The 12,236-nt window shown below is 45.7% G+C and overlaps 1 protein-coding gene across 2 annotated transcripts in view; it reads left to right on the top strand.

Moving 5' to 3' along the window:
- LOC308080392 (peripheral plasma membrane protein CASK-like) overlaps positions 1-5,401 on the top strand; it is a 94,949-nt gene extending 89,548 nt beyond the window's left edge. For both annotated transcript variants that reach the window (XM_080422235.1, XM_080422234.1), the window contains one exon: positions 4,141-5,401. In XM_080422235.1, the coding sequence (XP_080278361.1) occupies positions 4,141-4,317 (177 nt within the window). In that variant the 3' untranslated portion in view covers positions 4,318-5,401. The remainder of the gene's footprint in view (positions 1-4,140) is intronic.
- Positions 5,402-12,236: the final 6,835 nt, after the last annotated feature.

Raw genomic sequence — 12,236 nt, 5'->3', positions numbered from 1 at the left:
TATAAGGGCATTCAAGGTCCACATAATAAGGTCACCGTCCACGGCCCGAGGAGCGGACCATGACAGTACCCCCCCTCCACGGGACGGATCCCAGACGTCCCACAAGACTACCAAACAAGGGTGGGTGGTGGGGGCCAGAAGGAGGGAACCAGAGGCAGGGAAGCGAGGGCCGAAAAAGGGCAAGGAAACAAAAACAAAACTGGCAGGGGCAGTGCAAAAACACAGGGCCAGCTGAACGGTACAGGGCAGGACGGTTCTGGGTTAGGGAAGGGCAAAAACCACTGACTGGTTTGGGGCGGGGCAGGACAGAAACACTGAACTGGGCCAAAAGGGAAAAGACAGACAGGCAACATACAGACATTCAAACCAGACAAAGAGACATCACACAGACTAGCCAACGGGCAGGCAGCTAGCTGTAATGCCGATAAACCGACAGAGAAACAAGAAAAACAGTGACAGACAGAGAGACAGCGGAACACACAATCATACAACCGGAATCACATAGAAAGACAGGAGGGCAGACACGCAGACATGCATACAGACAAGCAGACAGGTAAAAGGTGAGACAGACCGAGAGACATACAGATCAACTGACAGACTGCCATGCAGGCGGACCAACATGAGGTTAGACACAGCAGGCGGGTAAAAGGGTCGAAAGGAAAACTGGTGGACAGGGGACTAGATAGACGGACGAGCAGAGTATCAGACAGACTAGCAAACATACAGGAAGAAAGACACGCAGACAAACAGATGGGGAGAGCAGCTAATGGGCAGATGGGGGGACCAATTACACCACTGGCCAAAGGGCGGGGTGTTCCAGAGTGGAACTTAGGGAGTCTTGGAGACTGGAGAAAACAGTCCCGCTGGGAAACAGGAGGGCTAGGTACAAAAGGGACAGAACTACGGACAGGGCTGGGAATGGGACTACATACTGTGTTAGGTCTGGGGAAGGTAGACAGCGGACACTGAGACTGGGGCACCTGAGGAGAACCGGGACCAAGTGGCTGAAGTGCAGTCTCGGGGTCCAGCGGCTGGAGTGCAAGCCCAGGGTCTGGCAACTGGAGAGCCAGCCTTGGGGCCAGCGGCAGGAGTGCAGGCCCGAGGCCCTGCTGCTGAAGTGCAAGCCCGGGCTCTGACAGCTGAAGGTCAGGCTCGGGGTCCGGCAGCATGAGTGCTAGGTCAGCCTCGGCAGTGACAACAGAGGACAGTTCGTAAAGTTCGCAAGAGTTGTCAGGAGGGAAGGCTGACAAGGGCACAGAGAACAACGACAGTTCATCGGAGATGGCTGACAAGGGTTCAGGGGGAAGTCGGCGGGGACAGCCGACAAGGACTCATGTGGGACGGCGGCGTGGACAGCTGACGAGGGCGTAGAGGGCACACGCAGGTCGTCGACGGCTGGCGAGGGCTCTGGCAAGTCGTCGGGTGACGAGGGCGCAGAGGGCACAGGCAGATCGTCGACGTAGACGGCTGGCGAGGGCTCAGGCAGGACGTCTATGTAGACAGCTGGCGAGGGCTCTGGCGGGTCAGCTGGGGCAGCTACAGATGTTTCAGGCAGGACCGACAGGATGTTAGCGGAGACGGCCGACAAGGCATCAGACAGGGCGTCTCGGCAGGGACAGCCGACCTGGGCTTTGTAGAGCTGAGCAGCGGAGAGCTGGGCAGCGGAGGGCTGGGCAGCGGAAAGCTGGGCAGCGGAAAGCTGGTCAGCGGACAGCTGGGCCGCGGAGAGCTGGTCAGCGGAGAGCTGGGCAGCGAAGAGCTGGGCAGTGGAGTGCTGGGCAGCGGAGAGCTGGGCAGCGGAGTGCTGGGCAGCGGAGTGCTGGGCAGCGGAGAGCTGGGCAGCGGAGAGCTGGTCAGCGGAGTGCTGGTCAGCGGAGAGCTGGGCAGCGGAGTGCTGGTCAGCGGAGAGCTGGGCAGCGGAGAGCTGGGCAGCGGAGAGCTGGTCAGCGGAGTGCTGGTCAGCGGAGAGCTGGGCAGCGGAGTGCTGGTCAGCGGAGAGCTGGGCAGCGGAGAGCTGGGCAGCGGAGTGCTGGGCAGCGGAGAGCTGAGCTGCGGCGTGCTGAGCAGCGGAGGCTCCTGGATGCTGGGCAGCTGGGGAGGTTCACCGTTGCTGGGCAGAGATGCACGCTGGTCGCCGGGGGGTGGTGCACGCTGGTCGCCGAGCGGTGGTGCATGCTGGTCGCTGAGCGGTGGTGCACGCTGGTAGCTGGGCTGCAGTGGCTCGTAGATACTGGGCAGCGGTGGCTCTGGCTCCGGGATGCTGGGCAGCACTGGCTCCGGGACGCCGGGCAGCGGAGAGCTGGGCAGCGGAGGCTCCTGGATGCTGGGCAGCAGAGGCTCCTGGACGTCGTGCTGCATGGAGCGTTGCCGCGAGCGATGACGATGGCGCCCCCTCGCCCGGCTCCCCTTGACGATGGCCAAGCGAGACCCAGCCCAAGGGTTTAGGGCTGACACAGTCTCACCGTAGGGTGGCTCGGGGAACGCAGGGTCAACAGGGGCGAGAGCAGAGCACACAGGCCGGAGGCCTACAAACCCAAGGCTGACTGACTGGGGTGCAGGCTGGTGAGCAGGCTTGAGAGCAGGCTGGGAAGCAGGCTGATGGCTAGCAGGCCGACGGTTAGCAGGCTGGAGAGCAGGTGGGGAAGCAGGTCGAAGGCTATCAGCTCGAAGGCCAGCCGGCGCGTTGCCCATGGTCGCCCACAAACCTTTTATTGCCCCCTTCAGCTTGCCTGCTAGGTCAGGCCTGGAGTAGGCCAAGCGGAGAGCCAGTTTCAGGTATTCAATCAATCTTCTTTCAGATGAAAAGAAGCAGATGGTAAGAAAAAACGCAATACTCTGCCTCCTCACCTACTCTGTCCTCCAGCATAAGCTGGAAAACACAACATTTTTTCTTTTGGAGGAGCCAAGAGTGAGGAGAGAGGAGACTCCCTAAGCCGCTTGAAGCGAGGACGAACAAGGAAACATTAAGTTTATCTTTCAGCATGACGGATAAATTCTCCTCCTTCACGTGGCAACGCTCCGGGTGGTCCAGCGATGTGACACACATCATAAGTAATCGCCCTCGCTTCAAAATTACGCTGACTAAGGGTACAGCGAACCCTTAGTTCGCAGGCTAAGGACACGACTTGATAAGGGAGGAATTGGCATAACAAATGAATTAGGAGTCGAAAACGAAGTTCTAAGTACCGCTGGGTCATTGAGCATGTAAAATTCAAAGGTTAAGCAAGGATCGTGCCTTGATGCACACCATATGTAACACAACTAGCTTTCTTTGTGTTGGTGTGTAACTGTACAATAATCTACCAATCACACCTGCTATGCGATAGATAGATCTCCCATGTAAAGGGTATTTGAGCAAACCGAGTTAGCGGACAACTCAGACTCGTGTCTTTGATGGTTTTTATAATATCACTCACATACAATACAAACACACACTAACACTTTTAGGCCAGTATGTTATAAACCTACAAAGGAAACACAAACAACAACGACAATACATTACTGACATGAATATACACACAAAACTATAAAACATATCAGAAATATACATTTATCGTTGTGTAAACACGCTCTCATATCTCACCGTCAGTCTCTCGGTTGCCCAAATCGAATCTGAAGCACATACCACGGGAGTGGAAAGTCACCAGAGTTACCAGAAACAACCGTCACACTACCGCACGCGCAATTCACATCATTGCGGCCAGGGCATAATAACGAAATACTGAATAACCCTTGGAAAATATAACAGTAAACATACAAACCACTCGGCCATCAGTGCAATAGTTTTTACATGCAGATAGAAAAGCTACATTACCTAGATCTAAAGTACACAAAGAAATATTAATGTTACAAAGGAAATCACGTCATTTTCCCATAAGTCATCACACTCCAGCCCCAACTTTAAATGTCCACTGATTGGCGCGAGAACTCCACCTAAACAGGCATTAACCTTCACACAAGCATGTATCAACTCCTAGAATAATAACTTGGCTTATCACTTCGGTATAAAATCCTAAATACGGTAAGCAGGAAATACACGCATAATAAAAATTACAATCATAACAGCAAACTTCAGGCTCTGGAAAGCCCTGGAAGGTTCTACATGAATTAAACTTCTTCTCTTTGTGTTGGTGTGTTCAGGACGACTCTCTCCAGAGGCTGCAGAAGGAGTCAGAGACTCTCCAGAGGACCTACGCCCACTACTTCGACCAGACCATTATCAACAACGAGATCGACGACACCATCCGCCTGTTGGAGGAGGCGGTGGACCTAGTGTGTACGACTGCACAGTGGGTCCCCGTGTCCTGGGTCTACTGAAGCGCACACACCACGATACACTCACACACACACACACACACACACACGTGTGTGTGTGTATACAATCACCTGAAACATTGGTTATCGGTCCAATAAGTGGATGTCAAACTCCATTCAGAGCTCGCCCAACCGGCTTCCTCTGGAACACAAACTATCGTGGAGAAAAAGAAGAATTGAGACTGTGAGACGTGGAATTCACACCCGCCCTCCTCCCATCAACAGCCTCAAAGGCACATTGTAGTGTGTGTGTATATATAGATATAAAGTATATGTCTATATATATATCTATATATACATGTATAAATGATAAAGAATAATCCATATGGCCCTGTCCTTATAGTTGCAGGGTGGGGTGTGGAGGGGCAGTGCGGTAGACATTTTATACTTTTATTTTGTAATCAATGGACAGTCGGTGCTGTGGTACTTTTAAGGGCAATAGCAAAGCATGAACCTAATGCAGTCCTGTGTGTGTGTGCTGACCTCTGCCACGTGAAACCCATAGCCTCTCTTATTCTGGAGAGCCAAACATCCGGCCAAAATAACGGATCTACAAGCTCACATCACGCCGCGATTCACAACGCATAGTGAGCTTGCAGACTGGCTATTTTCGGCGAAGACATTTGTGGTCAGTGAAGTATGTAGGGTTGAAGTGGTTATAAGACATTTCTTGTGGTAAATTAATGTGTTCCTCCAGAAATCTCCAAGCACACTGGATGCTACTCCCCCACTCTGCCTTCCTCAACCCCATATCTAACTTTGAGTCAAGGTAAAAGCACAGGAGACACGGCAGAGTTTTTTTTACTTCATTTTTATTTTGTGACTCCCTCCTTTATTTATTCCATAGGTCCCCTGTACTTGTCAATCAAATCGTTGAAGGAGCACAATATGACCCCCCCCCCCCCCGAAAAAAAAGGCCACTGTTTCCTTGTGTTGCTGTACGTCTCTTCCTATGCCCCTCCCCCCAAAAACTATCTTTGTTTACATTCAGTTTGCACAAAATGAACATTTTAAAGAAGAGGTTTACCCCACTGTTTTCTCTCTCTCTCTCTCTCTCTCTCTCTCTCTCTCTCTCTCTCTCTCTCTCTCTCTCTCTCTCTCTCTCTCTCTCTCTCTCTCTCTCTCTCTCTCTCTCTCTCTCCTCTCTCTCTCTCTCTCTCTCTCTCTCTCTCTCTCTCTCCCGACCCTGCCTGTATATGAGATGTGTTTGCTAATCAGTGACCAACGGACCTGGAGTCACAAAATGTTTGGTGCACAATGACACCCACCACTAAGCATCTTCAACTGGAGTACACACACATATATATATATATATATATATATATATATATATATATATGAAAAATAGTGTGTGTGACTAAAATAAAGACTTATCCGAGGCTTTTGGGAGGAAGTCGATAACATCTATGCATACCTCCAGTGACTCCCAGGCAGATCTCTGTACTGGACATATTATTCTGAAAGTCCTCTACCCTAGCTTGGAATGCAGACTTGATTCGCTATGCTCGTCTTTTTCTCACTTCGCCACTAGGTCTGGCCAGAGTCCTATTTGACTCGTATTTCTATTACGTAGGCAGGAAGTGACTCGAGTTGGACAACATTGGTTCCCCCCCCCCCCCTCCCACAGACCAATCAGAAGCTGGTTTGTTTTCTCCCGTTTGTGCACGGAGATAGGAGGCTTTCCAGACTGTGAAGCGAAGTGAGAAAAAAAAAACGTCGAACTTAGCAATCAGTCTGGATCCCGGGCTACCTCTCCCCTTCCCAACCTAAATACTGAGCTGTGTTTGTACAAAAAAAAACAATTCCTGACAATAATATAAAAAGAAGAAAATAAAATATAATAAAAAAGAATCACTTTGGTTGGTGGGATCTTGAAGGGGAGGGGCTTATTGAGCATAAACATCCAATCCTAGAGCCACTGTTTCAGAATTGTTAACTGTCGTCTTAAAGAAAAAAAAAGAAAAAAAAAGATATTGTTTTGAGTTGTAAAACCAAGGGAGAGTTCTGTGTGTAAATGTTCCAATGGTGCATACATCATAAGAGTGAATATGAAGAGCCAGTGTATAGTAATCATTAAAAGAAGCTCAGTATGTGACATCAATTCCTTACCATACTTTAGCAGAAGTGACAGAATGCTGCTCCACATATTTCTTAACCACTTGATCCCTAGCATCCCTATTCTGGGGGAGTTGCAAGCTTACAATGTTTCGTGTTGTGATGCATTGTGAGCTTGTAGATCGCCTATCTTTGGCGAAGAGATTTGGTGTGAGTGGATACGTCATCAATAGGGTCTTAGTGTTTTTACCAGTGTCAGAGAGCAGTCCAACATAACTCATAAGTCATCAATACGATGGTTTTACCAGTGTCAGAAAGCAGTCCAACATAACTCATAAGTCATCAATAGGACTTACAGTAGGTGTTTTTCGGCTTTTCACAACATTGTTACAAAGTCTTGTCTTTACCTCAGCATCATGTGATGAGGGCGCAGCGCGCTGCCACTTCCACTAAAGTCTTTTCATTTCAAGTCCTGTGTAGATTCTCTCTGCGAATGACTAAAGCAGCTCTTCTTTGGGATGAAATGTTCTTATTTTTTTGTTTAGTTTTTTCATTAAAAAATATATTTCCTTTTAAGTGTTGACAAAGTAAACTGCCTTCTGATTCTGTATTCGATGTACAACTTGAGTTCTGTGTGTGTGTGTGTGTGTGTGTGTGTGTGTGTGTGTGTGTGTGTGTGTGTGTGTGTGTGTGTGTGCGCGCGTGCGCGTGTGCGTGTGCGTGTGCGTGCGCTCTTCCTTGCGTCCTTCACAGGTATACTGAACATACTGAAATGGTGTGTAAGAAAGGTGAGCTTTCATAGCTTATGTTATTTAATTTGCTGTCATTTGTTGGTATGGAAACCTTGGCGTTAGACAGAAAAATAATGCCCTTAACGGGGTTGTGAGGGGGGCTAGCAAGATTGTGGGGGTACAATTCAGCTGTCTGAGTCATATAGTATATAAGCCGGTGCGGACAAGCAGCATCTATTAGAGGCTAGAGCGGAGGCTCCTTTGTTTTCATTCCTAATAACAACAACACGTTTTAATGGGAGTTTCCGACAGATTCAGCTATGGAGCTCTGAATCTGTCTTGAGAGATTACAAATTGCCCAGCTTGGGACATTTTAATAAACTTGACCTTGGTATCACCAATGATAGTAATGAAGGCTCTGTTCCATTTAGTATAGCACAGTGGTTCTCAAACGTTTTAATTTCAAGGACCCCCATAAATCTGGAACCAAATGGATCCATTTGTACACTCAGCAGTGTAACAGTCTTTCCAGTGAGCCAACATGCACAATAACAAACAAACAACAAGCATCTTCTTCCACCTCAGGTACTGCATGATGCACACAGCCCAACTTCATAGAAAGTCCCGTTGACAATAAGTCATCCAACTGAATGATGGTAGATATTCCAATGTAATTTCCCGCAATTTTATTCCACTTGACTGTGACTTCCAAATTGCTCGATCTCTTTAACTGATGATGAATATGACACTATAAAGTGAAATACTTTTTTTATGTAGCACCAAATCACTCCATAACTACATAATCTATAAGTGCTTCATATAGAGCAGGTATAGAGCTAGGGCATACTCTTTAAAGAGGTGGTGCCATGGTTTTGCACTTTTTCTGTTTTTCACGTGTCTATGAGGTTGATAGAACTTCATTAAGCCCCCAGGTGGTGTTTTTATGGTGTTTTATGTCTTCTCTGACTATTTTGAGTTTCTTCCTGGAGGCTGAAACCTTCAGGGTCAAACGTGCCAATAGAAAAACAGCACTTTAATGACACAGTAAAATTATACCCTCCCCCTCATTATCATAACACAACAGGTGTGGGCATGAGGAGGAGGAGGGACTAGGACAGGTGGGTGGTGCTAAGGTGGTGGAGGAGGTGCTAAGGTGAGAACCAGGTATACTTAATGAACTGGAGGCGTGTCCACATAAAAACATAATTTTAACACTTTCTGTACACTTTAAAAAAAAAACCTTCCTCCTAGTATAACCATAATACCTGATGATTATGTTTTAGGGGGAGGAAAATCACTGAAAATCACGGCACCCCGTCTTTAATTAAAGCAACAATATGTTTTATTAATGTTATTTATCTAATTGATGAGTGTTCATTAGGATATTGCGTTGGTGTCATTAACAGTCGTGCTATTATTCAGTCCTCTTCTCCTCTGCTCTGTCTCATGAGAGGACACACACACAGATAACTAGATGTGTTAAGCAGAGGCGGCCTTAGCTACAGTATGTTTGACCCGTTTCAGGCCCCGCCACCGCTTTGTCATTAACACACACATAGCCTAACTGATTACTCTTCTCTAGCCTAACTCTAGCCCTCAAAGCCTGCATCAACATAATATGTTGTAGACAAGGGAAAGTATGTACAGTGATGATTATTTTCCACTTTATAATTTGTTTGCGTTCATTCAATAACAGAACAGAAGTAGCTTATCATACTCTAATAAAGCAGTACATAAATCAGTTGTGTAAATCAGGGCTCATCTAAATTAATCATCAGATTTTTTTTTAAAGAAAGTGGCTCACAATTACGTGGGGGGCCCCACATTAGCTCTTGAAAACGGGCCTCCAGATCCTTAAGGCCGCCCCTGGTGTTAAGAGTGATAAAAGTCCAATAAGATCGAAAAGATTAAACTTGCTCTTCACACTACTCATCCATAATGGACCGTACCAACTTTAAGTTCAAGTTCAAAACAAGAAAACATTATAATATTATAAAAAGTTCAAAACAAGAAGAATTATGAAATACAAAGTAGAAATGATCAACTGCTATTATATACAGAGTTCATAAATCATCTAAAAACAAAAGCAAAGCAAAACACCTTATGTACACTTTTTACTGCTCATGACAAATCTTTAAAAAAAAAGAAAGTATAAACAACACATCACTACGAATTTGAAACATAAAAAGTAGAGATCTAATATTAATTGACATCTATAAAAGTGGGCTACTTGGAGGGTTGAGGTTCTTCGTTGGCCTACTGGGAGTGTGCATGCAAAGTTTCACACTGATCGGTCAAGGAGCGGTGCCGAGATTAGCTGTGCATAAACAAACATATGCATGGACGGACAGGGTGAGAACATTATCTCCCGCCCTTGGCCGTTCTGGTGTGTGTGCAGTGGTGGGTTCTACCATAGACATATAAAGGTAGACGCCTCCTTCGGCTTTGAGGCATTGGTATCACGGGGGCCATTTTAGCGTAGGAAAGCTTCCCTCAAGCTTCCGCGTGTGTCACAGAAGGGGGCGTTCGGTAGGCCAATCAGAGGCAGGTGGGGGCGGGACAACTAGATTCTGACAGGTCTTAGAAAAGACGCACTGTGATTGGCCAGTAGTCAACGCGCTGTGAGCGCTGTGATTGGCCAGTAGTCACTTTGAGTGTCCGTTTGCCTACGCGAAAATGGCGGCCGCGATACGAGTTGCTCCAACGAACTGCAGAGGCCAATGAGGTATCTAGGTTTCTATATCTATGGGTTCTACCGTCAGATGCTGTGTACGTCGTACACCTTGAGATTTTTTTTCGTCGCCACCGTACACCTTCAAAAACTGTTCAAAACAGCGTATCTGAGACGCTGATACGCTAACTGCCCAAGGCTGGAGGGCAGCAAGAATGTGTGGGCTAACTCTGAGTTGATGGCTTATTATGTGTGAAGCTATTGTCCTTGAGGTGATAAGTAATGGCTGCGACGGAATTCACACATTAACAACGACGCGAATACTAATGAAGTACTCTAATCAGGCAGTGATTAGAGTGCTTCATTAGTATTCGCGTATGTGCGTCATAGCACAGCATAAAAGGCAATGAAATGAAACCTAGAAAGAAAAGTTTGGAAAGTTATGGGCATGTTGTAGTATTCCATCAAGCTTGTGGGTTAAAACACTATGCACAAGTATGCATAATTTGATGATGTTTATAAGTGCCATTTATGCTAGGGCACTTTTTTTTTTGCAAATGCAAACATTTTTCTCACTGCTTGTTATTGCTGCTGAAATGTGTGAGGAGCCCAAACAAAAGATACAAAGACAGATTTTTTTTTGAGTGTACATATGGGCCACTTTTTTTGCACATGCATTTTTTTTCTTCAGTTATTTGTATTTCTTTATTATTGCTGCTAAACCAAAACAAAAGAATGTTAAAGAGTGCCATGATATTTTTCAACCCTAAAACCTGATCATAAGGTATTATTATTATGTAAGGATTTTTTTCAAACAAAAAAAAGTGTACAGTAAGTGTTAAAATGTTGTTTTTATGTAGACACACCCACCAGTTCATTAAGTATACCTGGTTTCACTTAGCACCACCCATCTAATCCAGTCCCTCCGCCTCCTCCTATAAGACCACCCACCTGTCCTAGTCCTTCCCCCTTATCACTAAAGGACTGCCCATGGTTCTGCCCATTTGTTTACAAAATGGCAGGAGGACAAATTGGACAAATACAGCCATATGTGTTTGAACCTGAATCTGGTTCAGATGAAGATGAGGAGGAAGAAGAAGAACTACTCCATAACCGGAAAGCCTCATGAACCCTTTGCTCAAATCCCAAATGCTCATGTGTGCAGATAAATAAAAGGCTTAAAAGGACAACTTTGTTTTTTTACAACCAAGGTTTATATTTTAGCTTGTAATTAAAGTAAATAAAAGATGAGTGTTATTTCTTTTTCATTTACTGCTTTCTATAGTTTTAGCAATTTTCGCGATATTTTTTACAGTGGGCGGGGGCATTCTGTCCGGTGGCTAAATTTGCCTTTTTTACACAAAAAAAAAGGTACGGTGGTCTTTGATGGCCAGATGTGATTATTATTGGGGGCTAGAAGAGCTACTGTAAATAATAATAAAGAAAACGCAGGGTTATTGTGTAAAAAAATACATATTTTGCCACCGGACAGAATGCCTCCCCCCACTGTAAAAAAAGATCGCAAAAATTGCTAAAACTATAGAAAGCAGTAAATTAAAACATTTTAACACTCATCTTTTATTTACTTTAATTACAATCTAAAACATAAACCTTGGTTGTAAAAAACTAAAGTTGTCCTTTAAACAGAACCTCAGTTGTCATACATTCTTACAGATGTGGTGATGTTCAATATCCTGTGATCCAAGTAGAACTTTATCTTACAATGACTATGGTATCCATTAAATCAGTGACATTATTTATAGCATCACTGCACACATTTTACTATCATTACAATGCATTTGTATTCCTTCAACCTGACATTCCCATTTAAATGGGCTATGTATTCTTTCCATACATCCCCTTACTAGAAAATGGAAATATAAGCTACAGTATATTACAGTAGGCATATGCATATAAAACGTCTAACTAGATGCTCTCATAATGTATTCAGAGCCATTTCCACCTTGATAATACACTTCTGTTTGCAGAGGCACAGATAATTCGTCTCTTTTTTTATTATATTGACAAACAATCACGCTATGTATCTAATCCAACTGAACTAGCTCTAGCGACCCTAACGTTGGCTGAGACTGTATGACTCGAGTTGGTCCCGCCCGCGTCGGTATGTTCTGCCGATTTAATGTAAATGTTTTACCTTCTGAACATCGTATGAAAAATCTAAAGCTAGGCGCCGTAACCTACATATGTCTGTTGTTCCGACGGCGTGAAACAACGCATCGATGGGCTCAAACAACCGTTTAAAACCTTAGTTTGTTGGCAGCCTGCGTTGAATTAACATGGAGGCTCGTCCCTGATCTAACTCTACGCCATGTTAAACGGCGATGCGCGTTCACGACCAGCACTGTCTCTGCACGTTGAATTCAACGCAGAGTCGCAGACCGGCACAAAACCCCGATTTAAAAGGTTGTTTCAACCCATCCATTAATTTCTTCACACCGTCGTAA

The sequence above is a fragment of the Gymnoscopelus braueri genome, assembly GCF_963280865.1.
Source record: "Gymnoscopelus braueri genome assembly, chromosome: 24".
Classification (NCBI taxonomy): Eukaryota; Metazoa; Chordata; class Actinopteri; order Myctophiformes; family Myctophidae; genus Gymnoscopelus; species Gymnoscopelus braueri.
The sequence above is the reverse complement of the archived record's forward strand: the minus strand, read 5'-3'. Positions and strand labels throughout refer to the sequence as shown.